Here is a 23,461-nt window from a genome sequence, read left to right on the forward strand (position 1 = left end):
GGCGGGGTCCGAAGGACCATCGGCAGGCGGAGGTGTGAGGAGGTCGCCCGGGAGACGAAGAGGGCAGCCATACACCAGCTCGGCAGATGTGCAATGCAGGTCTGCCTTAAAAGCCGAGCGTAGTCCGAGCAAGACGAGGGGAAGGTGGTCGGCCCAGTGTTCCCTTGGCTCGTAGGTGGTGAGAGCTGCCTTGAGTTGGCGGTGTAAACGCTCCACCATCCCGTTGGCAGACGGATGGTAGGAGGTGGTGTGTATGTGGCGTACTCCCAAGATGGCAGCGAGAGCGTTGAACAGGGCTGATTGGAATTGACGCCCGCGATCAGTGGTGACAACAGCGGGGCAGCCGAAACGGGACACCCAACCAGCAACAAATGCTTTGGCGACTGTTTCCGCCGTAATATCAGGTATCGGGATTGCCTCTGGCCAGCGCGTGAAGCGGTGGACGCACGTCAACAAGTAGGTGGCGCATCGCGACGGTGGTAGGGGGCCGACCATGTCAATGTGCACGTGTGCGAAACGGCTGTCCGGTGGATGGAATGGCGAGGCAGGAGTGACGGTGTGCCTGGTTACTTTGACACTTGGCACTGGAGGCAGGTGCGTGCCCACCGGCGGACATCTGCATTCATGGAGGGCCAGAACCACCGAGCTGTGACGAGGTGTTGAGTTGCTCGGATGCCGGGGTGACTCTTGCCGTGCAGGGTGTCGAAAACGGCTCGACGAAACGCCGGTGGAACGTAAGGTCGGGAGACGCCGGTTGATGTCTCGCATGTGATTGTGCCTTCGGTAAACGGCAACGGCACATCTGTGAAAGTCAGCGTTGAGGTGTCAGAGCGGCGTTGCTGGAGCTCAGGGTCTTGTTGCTGTGCAGAAGCAAGCTCTTCCATGCAAATCGGTTGGGGTGAAGTCGAAAGGGCTTCGACGCGAGACAGCGCGTCAGCAGCAGTGTTGATCGGGCCGCTGACATGGCGGAGATCGACAGTAAACTCCGAGACGAAGGAGAGGTGACGGATCTCACGCGACGAATACGAGCTGTGGTTGCGCTGGAAGGCGAACGTCAGGGGCTTGTGATCCGTAAGGACGTAGAAGTCCCTGCCTTCCAGGAAATGCCGGAAATGTTTGATGGCAAGGTAGACAGCCAGTAGCTCGCGCCCGAAAGTGCTGTACCTTGTCTCAGCAGATTTCAGCTTCTGGGAGTAGAAACCAAGAGGCTGCCAACCGGAGACGAACTGCTCCACCACAGCACCGACAGCCACGCTGGAGGCGTCGGTGATGAGGCGAAGTTGAGCATCAGCAACGGGGTGTATAAGCATGGCAGCGTCGGAGAGGGCCTTCTTCGCAGCAGAAAAGGCGGACGCTGCTTGCTCGCTCCACTCGAAGTGCTCTGCAGGGCCTGTCTTGGTGGCCAGCAGATCAGTGAGGGGCTGGACTAGTTCGGCACTGTTGGGAATGAACCGCCGATAGAAGTTCAGCTGTGGTTGCGCTGGAAGGCGAACGTCAGGGGCTTGTGATCCGTAAGGACGTAGAAGTCCCTGCCTTCCAGGAAATGCCGGAAATGTTTGATGGCAAGGTAGACAGCCAGTAGCTCGCGCCCGAAAGTGCTGTACCTTGTCTCAGCAGATTTCAGCTTCTGGGAGTAGAAACCAAGAGGCTGCCAACCGGAGACGAACTGCTCCACCACAGCACCGACAGCCACGCTGGAGGCGTCGGTGATGAGGCGAAGTTGAGCATCAGCAACGGGGTGTATAAGCATGGCAGCGTCGGAGAGGGCCTTCTTCGCAGCAGAAAAGGCGGACGCTGCTTGCTCGCTCCACTCGAAGTGCTCTGCAGGGCCTGTCTTGGTGGCCAGCAGATCAGTGAGGGGCTGGACTAGTTCGGCACTGTTGGGAATGAACCGCCGATAGAAGTTCAGCAGGCCCAAGAACTCTCTCACCTTCTTAATTGAGGTGGGCTGTGGAAAGTCCTGGATGGCTTTCACCTTGGTGTCGAGAGGTCTGATGCCCTGTGGAGTGACCAAGTGGCCCAGGAACTCGATGGTCTGCGCGCCGAAGACACACTTTTTGGGGTTGATGACGAAGCCATATTCGTCAAGCCGAGTGAAAAGGGCTCGCAAGTGCACTTCGTGCTCGGATGGTGATGAGCTTGCGATCAAGAGGTCGTCGAGGTAGGCAAAGACAAAGTCTAAACCGCGGGTAACCTCGTCGATGGCACGTTAAAAGGTCTGGGCGGCGTTACGCAGGCCGAAGGGCATGCGGACATATTCGAAGAGACCAAATGGTGTAATGATGGCAGTCTTCGGTATGTCTGCTGGCTCCACAGGTATCTGGTGATAAGCTTTGACCAAGTCCACCTTGCTGAATATCTTGCAGCCTGCCAGATTCGCGGTGAAGTCCTGCAAATGAGGGAGCGGGTACCGGTCCGGCACGGTGATCGCATTGAGGGCACAGTAGTCGCCGCATGGCCTCCAGTCACCGGGGTCCTTTTTGGGTACCATATGCAGGGCTGACACGTAGTTGCTCGAGGATGGACGGACAATTCCCAGTTCCAGCATGTGCTCGAACTCCCGGCGAGCAATGGCATAACGTGATCCGGCGAGACGACGCGCTCGAGCGAAGACAGGGGGTCCCTTCGTGACGATGTGGTGGGTGATGGTGTGCTTCACCGGGGACTCTCCCGTGTGGGGTCTTGTGATCGCGGGAAAATCTGCAAGTATCTTCTCGTACGCGGAAGATGGCACAAAGGCTCGAAGTCCGGTCGCCGTGGCAGAGGAGAGAATGCCATGTACTGAAAGGCTCGTCGTCATGCCCACGAGGCGTCGAGAGTGCACGTCCACGGCCAGGTTGTAGAAAGCCAGGAAATCAGCACCGAGAATGGGCTGCTTGATGTCAGCAATTGTGAAAAGCCACCGGAAGGTGCGACGTAGGCCAAAATTAACTGTGAGCGACCGCTGGCCGTAGGTGTTGATCGGCGAGTTGTTGACGGCGATTAACGGGGAGGTCATTTCTCGGCGGCGTCGGTCTAGCGAAGAGGCCGGTATGACGCTGACCTCTGCTCCCGTATCGACCAAGAAGCGGTGGCCGGCAACCTTGTCGGTGACGTAGAAGAGGCGGCTGACTGCATGACCGGGTTCACTTGCCGCCGCCAGTGTCCGGTCTCCTAGTTTCCCGTCCATGAGCAAGGCTGGCTGCACTTGCGGGCGGCAGTGCCGAAGGTACGATGACACCAACAGACGCCCGAAGGGCCAGGCTCACCGCGTGTTGCGGAGGAGCCATGTTGAGAACGGGACGGGGATGGGGAGTACCGTCGGTCGCGGGATGCACGTCGGCGTCGGTGCAAGAGGGGTGCGAGGGATGACAGCTGATGACTGAATTCATCAATGCGGCTCTCAAGTCGACCAAGCCTGGAGTCGTCCCTTGAGGTGGAGGGCGTATCGACGACTGCGGCGATGCTTGGGGACCGGGAATAGTCCGCGATGCGGTCAGCCAGTTCCGCGAGTTTTTCGAGTGGCATGTCAGCGGCTGCCGCAAGTACCAATACCATGTTCTGGGGGAGGCGTTGAAGGAAGAGCTCCCGAAGAAGTGGATTGTTGAGGTCCTGGCCATGATCGCCCAATAGCTGCCGCATGCGATGTAGCAACTGCGAGTCGCCTGACACCGAGCTCCTCGGTGTTCAGAAGCTGCTGCAGCCTGCTGCGCTCCGACTCCGACTTGCGTTGGATGATCGCTGCCTTTAGGTGGTCGTACAGCGCTTCAGGATGTGGGGCGTCGAGGATGTCGGCTAGCTCGTCCGCGATGCTGCCTGGCAAGGAGGTCGCGACGCTGTTATATTTCGTCTCCTGGCTGGTGATGCGATGCAGACGGAAGCGCGCTTCGACTTGCGTGAACCATGTCCGCGGGTTCCGAGTCCAAAACGGGGGTAGAGTAGCGCTGTGCACAGCCGCGGTTGTAGCGTGAGCAGGTGGAGCTGCTTCGTGGGCGGGCGTAGCTGCGCCGGGTTGTAGTTGGCCCGCAGAATCCGGCGAAGCCGAAGGGTCCGACATGGCGCGGTCAGAAGAGGCGAGTTCGGTCCACGTCACCAAATTCTGTCGCGACCGGCGCAGTGACAACCAGCCACGACAGCGTTTGGGCTCGAACTGATTTTTATTCCTCCAGCACGAGCGCACGTGAGCGTGCGCCTCGTGGTTCCACCTTCGTCGTCGTCGTCGTCTGGGCGCGGTGGACACGCGCCGCTACAGTTGCTTGGGGTGGCCTGAGGACAGGCAGGGAGTGGTTGCGAAAATTGCAAGGCAGAACTGACCCTTTAATGCTCGAATATATAATAAGATATATCATTCAGGGAAACTGTTTTGCAGCTTACACTGAAAATGCAGCACTCTGGACATTCGCTGGTGCAAACCATGCGGCTCCTTGTCTTGATATTGAAAGTCTGGGCTGGCAGCTGAGAGAAGGGCTGTTTGCCTAAATCAGTGCAAGGCAGATCATACCCCACAGTTATCGCGTACATCATAAAATAAATCATGCGGAGCAATTGTATTGCAGCTCACCTCTAGAAGCAGTGAACTGTGGGCAGTAGCTGGTGCAGACCAAGGTGCTAATTTGCTGTATGATGGATCCAAGGGTTACCCTGCTGAAAGAAAGGCAGTTGGTAGCAATTAGTACGACGCATTGAAGACCCCACAGTCTTTAGGTAGACCATAAAATGCATCATTCGGGGAAACTGCATTGCCGCTTAGCACTAGCAATCCTTGCACACTCGACAGTCGCTGCAACCGTCCCCCGTGCTGCATGGCTGGATCATGAATTGAAGTGGTGGCGTGAAGACACGAAGGGAATGGTTGCAAAACGAACATGTCAGAACTGACCCTACAGTATATGGGTATATGATAAAATGCATCTTTCAGAGAAACTCTGTTCCGGCTTACCACTTCACAACGCTGTGCAGTGCAAGCCGCTGGTCCGACCTTGGTGCCTCTCATCTGGATGATGGATGCTTGGGCTGGCCTGAGGACAGGAAAGCAGTATCTGCAAAAATGGCAAGGCAGAACTGACCGTTTTTTATTTGGGTATGTAATAAGATATATCATTCAGAGAAACTGTGTTGCAGCTTACGCTCAAAATGCAGCACTCTGGACATTCGCTGGTGCAAACCCTGCGGCTCCTTGACCGGATGTTTAACGAATGCACTAGCAGCTGAAGAAGGGCAGATGGCTGCAATCAATGCAAGGGAGAAAGTACCCCAAAGTTATCACGTACATCATAAAACAAATCATGCAGAGCAAATGTATTGCAGCTTACCTCTAAAAGCAGTAAACTCTGGAGAGCAGCTGGTGCAGACCACGGTGCTAATTTGCTGTATGATGGGTCTATTGGTTAGCCTGCTGACTGACAGACAATTGTTTGCAATCAGTGCAAAGCAGAAAAGACCCCAAAATTGTTGGGTAGATCATATAAAATTGATCATTCGGGGAAACTGCTTCGCGCTTACCAGTAGCAATCCTTGCCCACTCACGAGTGGCTGGAAGCGTAACCCTTGCTCCATGGCTGGATCATGAATTCAAGTGTTGGCCTGAAGACACAAAGGCAATGGTTGCAAAACGAACAATTCAGAACTGACCCTTCAGTAACTGGGTAAATGATAAAATGCATCACTCAGAGAAACTCTGTGGCGGCTTACCACTTGAAAATGCTGCCCAGTGAAAGTCCCTTTTCTGGCCGTGGTGCTGCTTGGCAGGATGATGGATGCTTGGGGTGGCCTGAGGACAGGAGGGCAGTGGTTTCAAAAATAGCAAGACAGAACTGACGCTTCAATATTTGGGTATATCATAAGATATATCTTTCAGAGAAACTGTGTTGCAGCATACCCCTTAAAGATGCTGCAATCTGGACAGTCGCTGGTGCAAACCCTGGTCCTCCTTGCCGGCATGTTGAAAGACTGGGCTGGCAGCTGAGAGAAGGGCTGTTGGCTGCAATCAGTGCAAGGCGGAGTATACCCCACAGTTATCGTGTACATCATAAAATAAATTATGCGGAGCAAATATATTGCAGCTCACCTCTAGAAGCGCTGCGCTCTCGACAGTAGCTGGTGGAGAGCATGGTGCTCCCCGCACTGGGCACCTTGATCAATCTTGGTGACGGTGTTGGCGACACCATGGACCCCGAGCCCCCAAACATAAGCAGGATCCAACCGTGGCGATGTGTTGTGATGGGAAGAGTAGAAACCTCAAACGTTGGCCGTCGGAGCCCATGTCAAGCTCCGGCGGATGGGCTCTTTGTCTGTTTACCAGGCAATGGAGCCAGATTTAGGAGCCAGATCTGGCAAACAAGACAGGCCGACCTCCTTGAAGGTCTGCGAAGCCAAGGTGTGACGGCAGTTCGGCGTATTAGCATCAGAAGAGAAGACAAGGAAATACCCCTTGGGCACATAATCCTCACATTTGACCGGCCCACTCTTCCAGATCCTATAAATGCAGGCTTCATCCGGTGCGCTGTACGCGTCGTCCGAGCGTATATCCCGAACCCGCGGCGCTGTTTCAAGTGCCAGTGGTTCGAGCATGGTAAAAACTAGTGTAGGGGCCAAATAACCTGTGCCAAGTGCGCCCAACATGACCATCCCACAGATAATTGCAGATCACAACTCCTTTGCATGAACTGTAGGGCCCACATGCGGCATATTCCCGAAAATGCGAGAAGTTTCAACTTGAAAAGAAAATAATAAACAAAAAGGTAACAGAAAACATCACCTTCCCAGAGGCGCGAAAGAGGTTCGCCTCTTTCCCCCTGGGGAGGTACGCCGAAGCAGCTCGCCGGGGGCGGAGAGGCGTATTGTTTCGGCGGGGACCCAGTACCGCGAGTCGGACTTGGTGCCACCCCCCCCCCTCCCCCCCTGGTTGCCTCCGGCGGCCCAACCCACCACCGCGCTGCTCGCTGAAACAGCAGCGGCTGTGGTGGCATCCACTTCCAGTGGGGTTGCTGCTGCACCCACTGTTTCCTCCTCTCCAGCGGCCCCAAGCACACGCGAGGGCCCGAAGATGGAGATGGAGGAAACCGCAGCAGTTCCCACCTCCACCGAACCGCCTCTGCATTAATGTCACTAGAACACTCAGTTGTAATACAAGTATCTTTACGGCAGAGGCTTACGGTGTACTTATTGTTGTTAATCATATACTTCAAAGCCACATCCCACAATCCATTATATATACAGTTTACCTTTACATCCTTCATACCTAACCACTGTTTTGGCGCTCTTTGCCCTCGTTGCCCTTGCACCATTAAACACCTACCATCATCATCATCGACACCACGGTGCTCATTGGCTGTATGATGTATCCATGGGGTAGCCTGGTTGCAATCACTACAAGCTATAGACCACCCCACAGTCTTTAGGTAGATCCTAAAATCATCATTCAGAGAAACTGCATAGCGGTTTAGTCTTGCACACTGGACAGTTGCTGTAATGGACTGCGGTGTTCCTTGGCTGTAGGATGATTGCAAGGGGTGGCCTGATGACAGAATGGCAGGGGAGCCTCACCGGGAACACTGGGGCCACACCAGCCCATGGTGCAGAGCTCACAAAAAAAACACAAGAGTTACTCCACATGAGGCGCTGTTTATCTACCCAACCTTCGGGGTCAGTTCTGCCTTTTACTGACAGAGCAACTGCACAGCAACTGTGTTGGGTAGATCATACAAGGCATCATACAGAGGAACTGTTGTGGCTTACCACTTGCGAGCACCGAACTCTAAACAGTGATGATGATGATGATGGTACGAGTTTACTGGCGCAAGGCCGACATGGGCAAAGAGCGCCAAACACAAGGTATTTGATGAGGAGGGAACACGGATACAGTTAGACTATGAGCACGGCTGGTGTAAAGGGCCAGGGTGAAGAACAAGAGTGGTGTGGCCTGATGACTGAATGGCAGCCGAGCCTCACCGGTACCACTGCGCCCACACCAGCCCTGTCCATAGTGCAGAGCTCACAAAAAGACACACCAGTTACTCCACATGATGCGCTTTATTATCTACCCAACCTTCGGGGTCAGTTCTGCCTTTTACTGACAGAGCAACTGCACAGCAACTATGTTGGATAGATCTTACAAGGCAACATACAGAGGAACTGTTGTGGCTTACCACTTGCGAGCACCGAACTCATGTGTGTACCCCATCCGCAATCTAGCCAAGCCAACTTCAGTGTATCTATTGTGTGTGTCGGTGGTGTAAGGTCCCAAGTGAGGTTTTGTTACGTGTAACTTGTCTGTTTGTTCACTCTAGTGTGTTGGCCATGTTTTGTGAAGTTGTCTGATGTGTGGTTTCACATCGGTGTAGGGTAATGTGGTTATGTCTACTGTATTCAAGAGTGTAGCAGCAGCAGCCATTCGATCCGCTGCTTCGTTCCCGGCTATACTACAGTGGCCAGGGACCTAGCAAAGGACCAGTTCAAATTTGTGGACATACACAGACATAATACCCATGCCTATCAAATTGACATGGTTTTTCGAAGACTTTGTTGATGACAATGTCTGCACAACACTGAGGGAATCTGTATATATAATGGATTGTGGGATGTGGCTTTGAAGTATATGATTAACAACAAGAATTACACCATAAGCCTCTGCCGTAAAGATACTTGTATTACTATTGAGAGTTCTAGTGACATTAATGCAGAGGCGGTTCGGTGGAGGTGGGAACAGCTGCGGTTTCCTCCATCTCCATCTCCGGGCCCTCGCGTGTGCTTCGGGCCAATGGAGAGGAGGAAACAGTGGGTGCAGCAGCAACCCCACTGGACGTGGATGCCACCACAGCCGCTGCTGTTTCAGCGAGCAGCGCGGTGGTGGGTTGGGCCGCCGGAGGCAACCCGGGGGGTGGTGGGGGCGGCACCAAGTCCGACTCGCGGTACTGGGTCCCCGCCGAAACAATACTCCTCTCCGCCCCCGGCGAGCTGCTTCGGCGTACCTCCCCAGGGGGAAAGAGGCGATCCTCTTTCGCGCCTCTGGGAAGGTGATGTTTTCTGTTACCTTTATGTTTATTTTTTTCTTTTCAAGTTGAAACTTCTCGCATTTTCGGGAATATGCCGCGTGTGGGCCCTACAGTTCATGCAAAGGAGTTGTTGTGATCTGCAATTATCTGTGGGATGGTCATGTTGGGCGCACTTAGCACAGGTTATTTGGCCGCTACACGAGTTTTTACCATGCCCGAACCACTGGCACTTGAAATAGCGCCGCGGGTTCGGGATATACGCTCTGACGAAGCGTACAGCGCACCGGATGAAGCCTGCATTTATGGGATCTGGAAGAGTGGGCCGGTCAAATGTGAGGATTATGTGCCCAAGGAGTATTTCCTTGTCTTCTCTTCTGATGGTAATATGCCGAACAGCCGTCACACCTTGGTTTCGCAGACCTTCAAGGAGGTCGGCCTGTCTTGTTTGCCAGATCTGGCTCCTAAATCTGGCTCCATTGCCTGGTAAACAGACAAAGAGCCCGTCCGCCGGAGCTTGACATGGGCTCCGACGGCCACCGTTCGAGGTTTCTACCCTTCACATCACAACACATCGCCACGGTTAGATCCTGCTTATGTTTGGGGGCTCGGGGTCCGCGGAGTCGCCAACACCGTCACCAAGATTGCTCATGGTGCCCTGTGCGGGGCGAACTCTAAACAATCGCTGGTGCGACCCCAGTGCTGCTTGGTTGGACGAAGAGGACATGGGATGCCCTGCCAACAGAAGAGCAGTTGGTTGCAGTCAATGCAAGGCAGAAAAAACCCCAACATCGTTGGGTAGATCATAAAATGCATCTTTCAGGGAAACTGCATTGCCGCTTACCAGTAGCAATCCTTGCCCACTCGCGAGTTGCTGTAAGCGTAACCCTTGCTCCATGGCTGGATCATGAATTCAAGTGTTGGCCTGAAGGCACAAAGGCAATGGTTGCAAAACGAACAATTCAGAACTGACCCTTCAGTATCTGGGTAAATGATAAAATGCATCACTCAGAGAAACTCTGTGGTGGCTTACCACTTGAAAATGCTGCCCAGTGAAAGTCCCTTTTCTGGCCGTGGTGCTTCTTGGCAGGATGATGGTTGCTTGGGGTGGCCTGAGGACAGGCAGGGAGTGGTTGCGAAAATTGCAAGGCAGAACTGACCCTTTAATATTCGAATATATAATAAGATATATCATTCAGAGAAACTGTTTTGCAGCTTACACTGAAAATGCAGCACTCAGGACATTCGCTGGTGCAAACCATGCGGCTCCTTGTCTTGATATTGAAAGTCTGGGCTGGCAGCTGAGAGAAGGGCTGTTGGCCTAAATCAGTGCAAGGCAGATCATACCTCACAGTTATCGCGTACATCATAAAATAAATCATGCGGAGCAATTGTATTGCAGCTCACCTCTAGAAGCAGTGAACTGTGGGCAGTAGCGGGTGCAGACCACGGTGCTAATTTGCTGTATGATGGATCCAAGGGTTACCCTGCTGAAAGAAAGGCAGTTGGTAGCAATTAGTACGAAGCCTTGAAGACCCCACAGTCTTTAGGTAGACCATAAAATGCATCATTCGGGGAAACTGCATTGCCGCTTAGCACTAGCAATCCTTGCACACTCGACAGTCGCTGCAACCGTCCCCCGTGCTTGCATGGCTGGATCATGAATTGAAGTGGTGGCGTGAAGACACGAAGGGAATGGTTGCAAAACGAACATGTCAGAACTGACCCTACAGTATATGGATATATGATAAAATGCATCTTTCAGAGAAACTCTGTTGCGGCTTACCACTTCAAAACGCTGTGCAGTGCAAGCTGCTGGTCCGACCTTGGTGCTTCTCATCTGGATGATGGATGCTTGGGCTGGCCTGAGGACAGGAAAGCAGTATTTGCAAAAATGGCAAGGCAGAACTGACCGTTTTTTATTTGGGTATGTAATAAGCTATATCATTCAGAGAAACTGTGTTGCAGCTTACGCTCAAAATGCAGCACTCTGGACATTCGCTGGTGCAAACCCTGCGGCTCCTTGACCGGATGTTTAACGAATGCGCTAGCAGCTGAAGAAGGGCAGATGGCTGCAATCAATGCAAGGGAGAAAGTACCCCAAAGTTATCACGTACATCATAAAACAAATCATGCAGAGCAAATGTATTGCAGCTTACCTCTAGAAGCAGTAAACACTGGAGAGTAGCTGTTGCAGACCACGGTGCTAATTTGCTGTATGAAGGGTCTATTGGTTAGCCTGCTGACAGACAGACAATTGTTTGCAATCAGTGCAAAGCAGAAAAGACCCCAAAATCGTTGGGTAGATCATATAAAATTCATCATTCGGGGAAACTGCGTCGCCGCTTACCAGTAGCAATCCTTGCCCACTCGCGAGTTGCTGGAAGTGTAACCCTTGCTTCATGGCTGGATCATGAATTCAAGTGTTGGCCTGAAGACACAAAGGCAATGGTTGCAAAACGAACAATTCAGAACTGACCCTTCAGTATCTGCGTAAATGATAAAATGCATCACTCAGAGAAACTCTGTGGTGGCTTACCACTTGAAAATGCTGCCCAGTGAAAGTCCCTTTTCTGGCCGTGGTGCTTCTTGGCAGGATGATGGTTGCTTGGGGTGGCCTGAGGACAGGCAGGGAGTGGTTGCGAAAATTGCAAGGCAGAACTGACCCTTTAATATTCGAATATATAATAAGATATATCATTCAGAGAAACTGTTTTGCAGCTTACACTGAAAATGCAGCACTCCGGACATTCGCTGGTGCAAACCATGCGGCTCCTTGTCTTGATATTGAAAGTCTGGGCTGGCAGCTGAGAGAAGGGCTGTTGGCCTAAATCAGTGCAAGGCAGATCATACCCCACAGTTATCACGTACATCATAAAATAAATCATGCGGAGCAATTGTATTGCAGCTCACCTCTAGAAGCAGTGAACTGTGGGCAGTAGCGGGTGCAGACCACGGTGCTAAATTGCTGTATGATGGATCCAAGGGTTACCCTGCTGAAAGAAAGGCAGTTGGTAGCAATTAGTACGAAGCATTGAAGAACCCAAAATCGTTGGGTAGATCATATAAAATTCATAATTCGGGGAAACTGCGTCGCCTCTTACCAGTAGCAATCCTTGCCCACTCGCGAGTTGCTGGAAGCGTAACCCTTGCTCCATGGCTGGATCATGAATTTAAGTGTTGGCCTGAAGACACAAAGGCAATGGTTGCAAAACGAACAATTCAGAACTGACCCTTCAGTATATGGGTATATGATAAAATGCATCTTTCAGAGAAACTCTGTTGCGGCTTACCACTTCAAAACGCTGTGCAGTGCAAGCCGCTGGTCCGACCTTGGTGCTTCTCATCTGGATGATGGATGCTTGGGCTGGCCTGAGGACAGGAAAGCAGTATTTGCAAAAATGGCAAGGCAGAACTGACCGTTTTTTATTTGGGTATGTAATAAGATATATCATTCAGAGAAACTGTGTTGCAGCTTACGCTCAAAATGCAGCACTCTGGACCATCGCTGGTGCAAACCCTGCGGCTCCTTGACCGGATGTTTAACGAATGCGCTAGCAGCTGAAGAAGGGCAGATGGCTGCAATCAATGCAAGGGAGAAAGTACCCCAAAGTTATCACGTACATCATAAAACAAATCATGCAGAGCAAATGTATTGCAGCTTACCTCTAAAAGCAGTAAACTCTGGAGAGCAGCTGGTGCAGACCACGGTGCTAATTTGCTGTATGATGGGTCTATTGGTTAGCCTGCTGACAGACAGACAATTGTTTGCAATCAGTGCAAAGCAGAAAAGACCCCAAAATCGTTGCGTAGATCATATAAAATTGATCATTCGGGGAAACTGCTTCGCCGCTTACCAGTAGCAATCCTTGCCCACTCACGAGTGGCTGGAAGCGTAACCCTTGCTCCATGGCTGGATCATGAATTCAAGTGTTGGCCTGAAGACACAAAGGCAATGGTTGCAAAACGAACAATTCAGAACTGACCCTTCAGTAACTGGGTAAATGATAAAATGCATCACTCAGAGAAACTCTGTGGCGGCTTACCACTTGAAAATGCTGCCCAGTGAAAGTCCCTTTTCTGGCCGTGGTGCTGCTTGGCAGGATGATGGATGCTTGGGGTGGCCTGAGGACAGGAGGGCAGTGGTTTCAAAAATAGCAAGACAGAACTGACGCTTCAATATTTGGGTATATCATAAGATATATCTTTCAGAGAAACTGTGTTGCAGCATACCCCTTAAAGATGCTGCAATCTGGACAGTCGCTGGTGCAAACCCTGGTCCTCCTTGCCGGCACGTTGAAAGACTGGGCTGGCAGCTGAGAGAAGGGCTGTTCGCTGCAATCAGTGCAAGGCGGAGTATACCCCACAGTTATCGTGTACTTCATAAAATAAATTATGCGGAGCAAATATATTGCAGCTCACCTCTAGAAGCGCTGCACTCTCGACAGTAGCTGGTGGAGAGCATGGTGCTCCCCGCACTGGGCACTTTGATCATTCTTGGTGACGGTGTTGGCGACACCACGGACCCCGAGCCCCCAAACATAAGCAGGATCCAACCGTTGCGATGTGTTGTGATGTGAAGAGTAGAAACCTCAAACGTTGGCCGTCGGAGCCCATGTCAAGCTCCGGCGGATGGGCTCTTTGTCTGTTTACCAGGCAATGGAGCCAGATTTAGGAGCCAGATCTGGCAAACAAGACAGGCCGACCTCCTTGAAGGTTTGCGAAACCAAGGTGTGACGGCAGTTCGGCGTACAGCTGAACCTCGTTATAAGAGACACTGATGTAAGAGACAAATGGGTATAAGAGACACTATTGACCCACATGGTTGGCTGCCCTATCTTTCCCATTAAATTGACCTCTTTTATAACAGACATCGGATGTAGAAGATTGGTTATAAGGGACAAGTCATCCTTGAACTTTAATCAACAATCTCACTTGTAACAGACATTTTAACTTCAGACGCAGTGCCACCAGTCACTAATTGCAGTTGCTTCCATCCTGGAAGCACAGGTGGACGACAGACGCCTGCAGTCGCTATTTATTATAACTTCAGCAAACACACAGTGTTTCAGTCAGCTATGAAATGACGATGAGAAGCCCTGCCAATGGAAATGCAACTTACAGAAGTGGTTGAAGCTTACTGCCATCCATTGGATGGAGCGCGATCGCACATGCGGGTTCTCCCACTGGCATAGCTCCCAATCAAAAAGCATCGCAGTCCTGCAAGCATAATGAATAGCCTGAGCACACAGCGGAAGAAGCTGTGCGCTCCGCCTATTCATCATGCTTGTGAACTCAACATGTACGATTCATCTTCCACAAACGAGGAAAGAAAAAAAAGGAATCGGTTGTAAAATATACAGTGTAAATACAGTCATGAAGCAAACAAAGATTCAGAACTGCTTCATAAATTCTGGGGGCGAAACATAAATTATAATGAATCTTTTGCAAGATGCTGTAGCGTTCTTTTCAGCTTATTTTAGTCGTATGGTGCCCAAATTGAACTAGGGTCTGATTAGTAAGTGAAAACATGGTACCCTGCTTATAAGAGACATCTCGTATAAGAGACAGAAACTGCTCCCCGGTACGTGTCTCTTATAAAGGGGTTCAACTGTATTAGCATCAGAAGATAAGACAAGGAAATACCCCTTGGGCACATAATCCTCACATTTGACCGGCCCACTCTTCCAGATCCTATAAATGCAGGCTTCATCCGGTGCGCTGTACGCTTCGTCCGAGCGTATATCCCGAACCCGCGGCGCTGTTTCAAGTGCCAGTGGTTCGAGCATGGTAAAAACTCGTGTAGGGGCCAAATAACCTGTGCCAAGTGCACCCAACATGACCATCCCACAGATAATTGCAGATCACAACTCCTTTGCATGAACTGTAGGGCCCACATGCGGCATATTCCCGAAAATGCGAGAAGTTTCAACTTGAAAAGAAAATAATAAACATAAAGGTAACAGAAAACATCACCTTCCCAGAGGCGCGAAAGAGGTTCGCCTCTTTCCCCCTGGGGAGGTACGCCGAAGCAGCTCGCCGGGGGCGGAGAGGCGTATTGATCGGCGGGGACCCAGTACGCGAGTCGGACTTGGTGCCACCCCCCCCCCCCCCCCCCCCCTGGTTGCCTCCGGCGGCCCAACTCACCACCGCGCTGCTCGCTGAAACAGCAGCGGCTGTGGTGGCATCCACGTCCAGTGGGGTTGCTGCTGCACCCACTGTTTCCTCCTCTCCAGCGGCCCCAAGCACACGCGAGGGCCCGAAGATGGAGATGGAGGAAACCGCAGCAGTTCCCACCTCCACCGAACCGCCTCTGCATTAATGTCACTAGAACACTCAGTTGTAATACAAGTATCTTTACGGCAGAGGCTTACGGTGTACTTATTGTTGTTAATCATATACTTCAAAGCCACATCCCACAATCCATTATATATACAGTTTACCTTTACATCCTTCATACCTAACCACTGTTTTGGCGCTCTTTGCCCTCGTTGGCCTTGCACCATTAAACACCTACCATCATCATCATCGACACCACGGTGCTCATTGGCTGTATGATGTATCCATGGGGTAGCCTGGTTGCAATCACTACAAGCTATAGACCACCCCACAGTCTTTAGGTAGATCCTAAAATCATCGTTCAGAGAAACTGCATAGCGGTTTAGTCTTGCACACTGGACAGTTGCTGTAATGGACTGCGGTGTTCCTTGGCTGTAGGATGATTGCAAGGGGTGGCCTGATGTCAGAATGGCAGGGGAGCCTCACCGGGAACACTGGGGCCACACCAGCCCATGGTGCAGAGCTCACAAAAAAAACACAAGAGTTACTCCACATGAGGCGCTGTTTATCTACCCAACCTTCGGGGTCAGTTCTGCCTTTTACTGACAGAGCAACTGCACAGCAACTGTGTTGGGTAGATCATACAAGGCATCATACAGAGGAACTGTTGTGGCTTACCACTTGCGAGCACCGAACTCTAAACAGTGATGATGATGATGGTACGAGTTTACTGGCGCAAGGCCGACATGGGCAAAGAGCGCCAAACACAAGGTATTTGATGAGGAGGGAACACGGATACAGTTAGACTATGAGCACGGCTGGTGTAAAGGGCCAGGGTGAAGAACAAGAGTGGTGTGGCCTGATGACTGAATGGCAGCCGAGCCTCACCGGTACCACTGCGCCCACACCAGCCCTGTCCATAGTGCAGAGCTCACAAAAAGACACACCAGTTACTCCACATGATGCGCTTTATTATCTACCCAACCTTCGGGGTCAGTTCTGCCTTTTACTGACAGAGCAACTGCACAGCAACTATGTTGGATAGATCTTACAAGGCATCATACAGAGGAACTGTTGTGGCTTACCACTTGCGAGCACCGAACTTGTGTGTACCCCATCCGCAATCTAGCCAAGGCAACTTCAGCATATCTATTGTGTGTGTCGGTGGTGTAAGGTCCCAAGTGAGGTTTTGTTACGTGTAGCTTGTCTGTTTGTTCACTCTAGTGTGTTGGCCATGTTTTGTGAAGTTGTCTGATGTGTGGTTTCACATCGGTGTAGGGTAATGTGGTTATGTCTACTGTATTCAAGAGTGTAGCAGCAGCAGCCATTCAATCCGCTGCTTCGTTCCTGGCTATACTACAGTGGCCAGGGACCTAGCAAAGGACCAGTTCAAATTTGTGGACATACACAGACATAATACCCATGCCTATCAAATTGACATGGTTTTTCGAAGACTTTGTTGATGACAATGTCTGCACAACACTGAGGGAATCTGTATATATAATGGATTGTGGGATGTGGCTTTGAAGTATATGATTAACAACAAGAATTACACCATAAGCCTCTGCCGTAAAGATACTTGTATTACTAGTGAGAGTTCTAGTGACATTAATGCAGAGGCGGTTCGGTGGAGGTGGGAACTTCTGCGGTTTCCTCCATCTCCATCTCCGGGCCCTCGCGTGTGCTTCGGGCCAATGGAGAGGAGGAAACAGTGGGTGCAGCAGCAACCCCACTGGACGTGGATGCCACCACAGCCGCTGCTGTTTCAGCGAGCAGCGCGGTGGTGGGTTGGGCCGCCGGAGGCAACCCGGGGGGGGGTGGGGGCGGCACCAAGTCCGACTCGCGGTACTGGGTCCCCGCCGAAACAATACTCCTCTCCGCCCCCGGCGAGCTGCTTCGGCGTACCTCCCCAGGGGGAAAGAGGCGATCCTCTTTCGCGCCTCTGGGAAGGTGATGTTTTCTGTTACCTTTATGTTTATTTTTTTCTTTTCAAGTTGAAACTTCTCGCATTTTCGGGAATATGCCGCGTGTGGGCCCTACAGTTCATGCAAAGGAGTTGTTGTGATCTGCAATTATCTGTTAGATGGTCATGTTGGGCGCACTTAGCACAGGTTATTTGGCCCCTACAGGAGTTTTTACCATGCCCGAACCACTGGCACTTGAAATAGCGCCGCGGGTTCGGGATATACGCTCGGACGAAGCGTACAGCGCACCGGATGAAGCCTGCATTTATAGGATCTGGAAGAGTGGGCCGGTCAAATGTGAGGATTATGTGCCCAAGGGGTATTTCCTTGTCTTCTCTTCTGATGGTAATATGCCGAACAGCCGTCACACCTTGGTTTCGCAGACCTTCAAGGAGGTCGGCCTGTCTTGTTTGCCAGATCTGGCTCCTAAATCTGGCTCCATTGCCTGGTAAACAGACAAAGAGCCCGTCCGCCGGAGCTTGACATGGGCTCCGACGGCCACCGTTCGAGGTTTCTACCCTTCACATCACAACACATCGCCACGGTTGGACCCTGCTTATGTTTGGGGGCTCGGGGTCCGCGGTGTCGCCAACACCGTCACCAAGATTGCTCATGGTGCCCTGTGCGGGGCGAACTCTAAACAATCGCTGGTGCGACCCCAGTGCTGCTTGGTTGGACGAAGAGGACATGGGATGCCCTGCCAACAGAAGAGCAGTTGGTTGCAGTCAGTGCAAGGCAGAAAAAAACCCAACATCGTTGGGTAGATCATAAAATGCATCTTTCAGGGAAACTGCATTGCCGCTTACCAGTAGCAATCCTTGCCCACTCGCAAGTTGCTGGAAGCGTAACCCTTGCTCCATGGCTGGATCATGAATTCAAGTGTTGGCCTGAAGGCACAAAGGCAATGGTTGCAAAACGAACAATTCAGAACTGACCCTTCAGTATCTGGGTAAATGATAAAATGCATCACTCAGAGAAGCTCTGTGGTGGCTTACCACTTGAAAATGCTGCCCAGTGAAAGTCCCTTTTCTGGCCGTGGTGCTTCTTGGCAGGATGATGGTTGCTTGGGGTGGCCTGAGGACAGGCAGGGAGTGGTTGCGAAAATTGCAAGGCAGAACTGACCCTTTAATATTCGAATATATAATAAGATATATCATTCAGAGAAACTGTTTTGCAGCTTACACTGAAAATGCAGCACTCTGGGCATTCGCTGGTGCAAACCATGCGGCTCCTTGTCTTGATAGTGAAAGTCTGGGCTGGCAGCTGAGAGAAGGGCTGTTGGCCTAAATCAGTGCAAGGCAGATCATACCCCACAGTTATCACGTACATCATAAAATAAATCATGCGGAGCAATTGTATTGCAGCTCACCTCTAGAAGCAGTGAACTGTGGGCAGTAGCCGGTGCAGACCACGGTGCTAATTTGCTGTATGATGGATCCAAGGGTTACCCTGCTGAAAGAAAGGCAGTTAATAGCAATTAGTACGAAGCATTGAAGACCCCAAAGTCTTTAGGTAGACCATAAAATGCATCATTCGGGGAAACTGCATTGCCGCTTAGCACTAGCAATCCTTGCACACTCGACAGTCGCTGCAACCGTCCCCCGTGCTGCATGGCTGGATCATGAATTGAAGTGGTGGCGTGAAGACACGAAGGGAATGGTTGCAAAACGAACATGTCAGAACTGACCCTACAGTATATGGGTATATGATAAAATGCATCTTTCAGAGAAACTCTGTTCCGGCTTACCTCTTCAAAACGCTGTGGAGTGCAAGCCGCTGGTCCGACCTTGGTGCTTCTCATCTGGATGATGGATGCTTGGGCTGGCCTGAGGACAGGAAAGCAGTATTTGCAAAAATGGCAAGGCAGAACTGACCGTTTTTTATTTGGGTATGTAATAAGATATATCATTCAGAGAAACTGTGTTGCAGCTTACGCTCAAAATGCAGCACTCTGGACATTCGCTGGTGCAAACCCTGCGGCTCCTTGACCGGATGTTTAACGAATGCGCTAGCAGCTGAAGAAGGGCAGATGGCTGCCATCAATGCAAGGGAGAAAGTACCCCAAAGTTATCACGTACATCATAAAACAAATCATGCAGAGCAAATGTATTGCAGCTTACCTCTAGAAGCGGTAAACTCTGGAGAGTAGCTGGTGCAGACCACGGTGCTAATTTGCTGTATGAAGGGTCTAATGGTTAGCCTGCTGACAGACAGACAATTGTTTGCAATCAGTGCAAAGCAGAAAAGACCCCAAAATCGTTGGGTAGATCATATAAAATTCATCATTCGGGGAAACTGCGTCGCCGCTTACCAGTAGCAATCCTTGCCCACTCGCGAGTTGCTGGAAGCGTAACCCTTGCTCCATGGCTGGATCATGAATTCAAGTGTTGGCCTGAAGACACAAAGGCAATGGTTGCAAAACGAACAATTCAGAACTGACCCTTCAGTATCTGGGTTAATGATAGAATTCATCACTCAGAGAAACTCTGTGGTGGCTTACCACTTGAAAATGCTGCCCAGTGAAAGTCCCTTTTCTGGCTGTGGTGCTTCTTTGCAGGATGATGGTTGTGTCGCGACCGGTGCAGTGACAACCAGCCACGACAGCGTTTGGGCTCGAACTGATTTTTATTCCTCCAGCACGAGCGCACGTGAGCGTGCGCCTCGTGGTTCCACCTTCGTCGTCGTCGTCGTCTGGGCACGGTGGACACGCGCCGCTACAGGGCTCCCCCCCGTAGAGCCGGAGGCCGTTGTTGAAGACCACGTGACAGCTTTGGACGGTTGATGGTGCAAAGTTCTGGGCATGGTTGTTGAGACGGGGAAGGTCTGGCTGGGTCGGAGAGAGGCGAGGTATGCAGGCTTTTCCCGGTCAGCGGCGACGACGTCTTGGCGTCCGTTGATGTCGAGGGTGAACGTCTTGGGGTGCCGCTCGATGACGCGGTATGGGCCATCGAAAGCGGGAGTGAGGGGTCGACGGGCAGCGTCGTGGCGCACGAACACGTGAGTTCAGGAAGAAAGGTCCTGGCTCACGAAGACGGAGTGGTCGCTGCGTTGTCGAGGAAGGACAGGCCGGATTTGCTCGAAAAGGCAACGAAGGTCAGCCACGTAACCGGCGGGGTCCGAAGGACCATCGGCAGGCGGAGGTGTGAGGAGGTCGCCCGGGAGACGAAGAGGGCAGCCATACACCAGCTCGGCAGATGTGCAATGCAGGTCTGCCTTAAAAGCCGAGCGTAGTCCGAGCAAGACGAGGGGAAGGTGGTCGGCCCAGTGTTCCCTTGGCTCGTAGGTGGTGAGAGCTGCCTTGAGTTGGCGGTGTAAACGCTCCACCATCCCGTTGGCAGACGGATGGTAGGAGGTGGTGTGTATGTGGCGTACTCCCAAGATGGCAGCGAGAGCGTTGAACAGGGCTGATTGGAATTGACGCCCGCGATCAGTGGTGACAACAGCGGGGCAGCCGAAACGGGACACCCAACCAGCAACAAATGCTTTGGCGACTGTTTCTGCCGTAATATCAGGTATCGGGATTGCCTCTGGCCAGCGCGTGAAGCGGTGGACGCACGTCAACAAGTAGGTGGCGCATCGCGACGGTGGTAGGGGGCCGACCATGTCAATGTGCACGTGTGCGAAACGGCTGTCCGGTGGATGGAATGGCGAGGCAGGAGTGACGGTGTGCCTGGTTACTTTGACACTTGGCACTGGAGGCAGGTGCGTGCCCACCGGCGGACATCTGCATTCATGGAGGGCCAGAACCACCGAGCTGTGACGAGGTGTTGAGTTGCTCGGATGCCGGGGTGACTCTTGCCGTGCAGGGTGTCGAAAACGGCTCGACGAAACGCCGGTGGAACGTAAGGTCGGGAGACGCCGGTTGATGTCTCGCATGTGATTGTGCCTTCGGTAAACGGCAACGGCACATCTGTGAAAGTCAGCGTTGAGGTGTCAGAGCGGCGTTGCTGGAGCTCAGGGTCTTGTTGCTGTGCAGAAGCAAGCTCTTCCATGCAAATCGGTTGGGGTGAGATCGAAAGGGCTTCGACGCGAGACAGCGCGTCAGCAGCAGTGTTGATCGGGCCGCTGACATGGCGGAGATCGACAGTAAACTCCGAGACGAAGGAGAGGTGACGGATCTCACGCGACGAATACGAGCTGTGGTTGCGCTGGAAGGCGAACGTCAGGGGCTTGTGATCCGTAAGGACGTAGAAGTCCCTGCCTTCCAGGAAATGCCGGAAATGTTTGATGGCAAGGTAGACAGCCAGTAGCTCGCGCCCGAAAGTGCTGTACCTTGTCTCAGCAGATTTCAGCTTCTGGGAGTAGAAACCAAGAGGCTGCCAACCGGAGACGAACTGCTCCACCACAGCACCGACAGCCACGCTGGAGGCGTCGGTGATGAGGCGAAGTTGAGCATCAGCAACGGGGTGTATAAGCATGGCAGCGTCGGAGAGGGCCTTCTTCGCAGCAGAAAAGGCGGACGCTGCTTGCTCGCTCCACTCGAAGTGCTCTGCAGGGCCTGTCTTGGTGGCCAGCAGATCAGTGAGGGGCTGGACTAGTTCGGCACTGTTGGGAATGAACCGCCGATAGAAGTTCAGCTGTGGTTGCGCTGGAAGGCGAACGTCAGGGGCTTGTGATCCGTAAGGACGTAGAAGTCCCTGCCTTCCAGGAAATGCCGGAAATGTTTGATGGCAAGGTAGACAGCCAGTAGCTCGCGCCCGAAAGTGCTGTACCTTGTCTCAGCAGATTTCAGCTTCTGGGAGTAGAAACCAAGAGGCTGCCAACCGGAGACGAACTGCTCCACCACAGCACCGACAGCCACGCTGGAGGCGTCGGTGATGAGGCGAAGTTGAGCATCAGCAACGGGGTGTATAAGCATGGCAGCGTCGGAGAGGGCCTTCTTCGCAGCAGAAAAGGCGGACGCTGCTTGCTCGCTCCACTCGAAGTGCTCTGCAGGGCCTGTCTTGGTGGCCAGCAGATCAGTGAGGGGCTGGACTAGTTCGGCACTGTTGGGAATGAACCGCCGATAGAAGTTCAGCAGGCCCAAGAACTCTCTCACCTTCTTAATTGAGGTGGGCTGTGGAAAGTCCTGGATGGCTTTCACCTTGGTGTCGAGAGGTCTGATGCCCTGTGGAGTGACCAAGTGGCCCAGGAACTCGATGGTCTGCGCGCCGAAGACACACTTTTTGGGGTTGATGACGAAGCCATATTCGTCAAGCCGAGTGAAAAGGGCTCGCAAGTGCACTTCGTGCTCGGATGGTGATGAGCTTGCGATCAAGAGGTCGTCGAGGTAGGCAAAGACAAAGTCTAAACCGCGGGTAACCTCGTCGATGGCACGTTAAAAGGTCTGGGCGGCGTTACGCAGGCCGAAGGGCATGCGGACATATTCGAAGAGACCAAATGGTGTAATGATGGCAGTCTTCGGTATGTCTGCTGGCTCCACAGGTATCTGGTGATAAGCTTTGACCAAGTCCACCTTGCTGAATATCTTGCAGCCTGCCAGATTCGCGGTGAAGTCCTGCAAATGAGGGAGCGGGTACCGGTCCGGCACGGTGATCGCATTGAGGGCACAGTAGTCGCCGCATGGCCTCCAGTCACCGGGGTCCTTTTTGGGTACCATATGCAGGGCTGACACGTAGTTGCTCGAGGATGGACGGACAATTCCCAGTTCCAGCATGTGCTCGAACTCCCGGCGAGCAATGGCATAACGTGATCCGGCGAGACGACGCGCTCGAGCGAAGACAGGGGGTCCCTTCGTGACGATGTGGTGGGTGATGGTGTGCTTCACCGGGGACTCTCCCGTGTGGGGTCTTGTGATCGCGGGAAAATCTGCAAGTATCTTCTCGTACGCGGAAGATGGCACAAAGGCTCGAAGTCCGGTCGCCGTGGCAGAGGAGAGAATGCCATGTACTGAAAGGCTCGTCGTCATGCCCACGAGGCGTCGAGAGTGCACGTCCACGGCCAGGTTGTAGAAAGCCAGGAAATCAGCACCGAGAATGGGCTGCTTGATGTCAGCAATTGTGAAAAGCCACCGGAAGGTGCGACGTAGGCCAAAATTAACTGTGAGCGACCGCTGGCCGTAGGTGTTGATCGGCGAGTTGTTGACGGCGATTAACGGGGAGGTCATTTCTCGGCGGCGTCGGTCTAGCGAAGAGGCCGGTATGACGCTGACCTCTGCTCCCGTATCGACCAAGAAGCGGTGGCCGGCAACCTTGTCGGTGACGTAGAAGAGGCGGCTGACTGCATGACCGGGTTCACTTGCCGCCGCCA

General features: G+C 52.5%; 1 protein-coding gene across 27 annotated transcripts in view; it reads left to right on the plus strand.

Annotated features, from left to right (window-relative positions):
- Positions 1 to 23,461, plus strand: part of LOC144138109 (uncharacterized) — a 118,391-nt gene that overhangs the window by 44,244 nt on the left and 50,686 nt on the right. For 9 of the 27 annotated variants that reach the window (XM_077670236.1, XM_077670245.1, XM_077670219.1 and 6 more), the window contains exons 4-6: positions 10,776 to 10,896; positions 12,242 to 12,403; positions 18,939 to 19,100. The exons of 4 other annotated variants lie outside the window; for them this stretch is intronic. In XM_077670236.1, coding sequence (XP_077526362.1) covers positions 10,776 to 10,896; positions 12,242 to 12,403; positions 18,939 to 19,100 — 445 coding nt within the window. 14 more of the 27 variants (XR_013315839.1, XR_013315842.1, XM_077670376.1 and 11 more) reach the window with 7 other exon arrangements.

This window comes from Haemaphysalis longicornis, unplaced genomic scaffold (genome assembly GCF_048455015.1).
Source record: "Haemaphysalis longicornis isolate Haplotype H1 unplaced genomic scaffold, Haemaphysalis longicornis Haplotype H1 scaffold_1, whole genome shotgun sequence".
Taxonomy (NCBI): Eukaryota; Metazoa; Arthropoda; class Arachnida; order Ixodida; family Ixodidae; genus Haemaphysalis; species Haemaphysalis longicornis.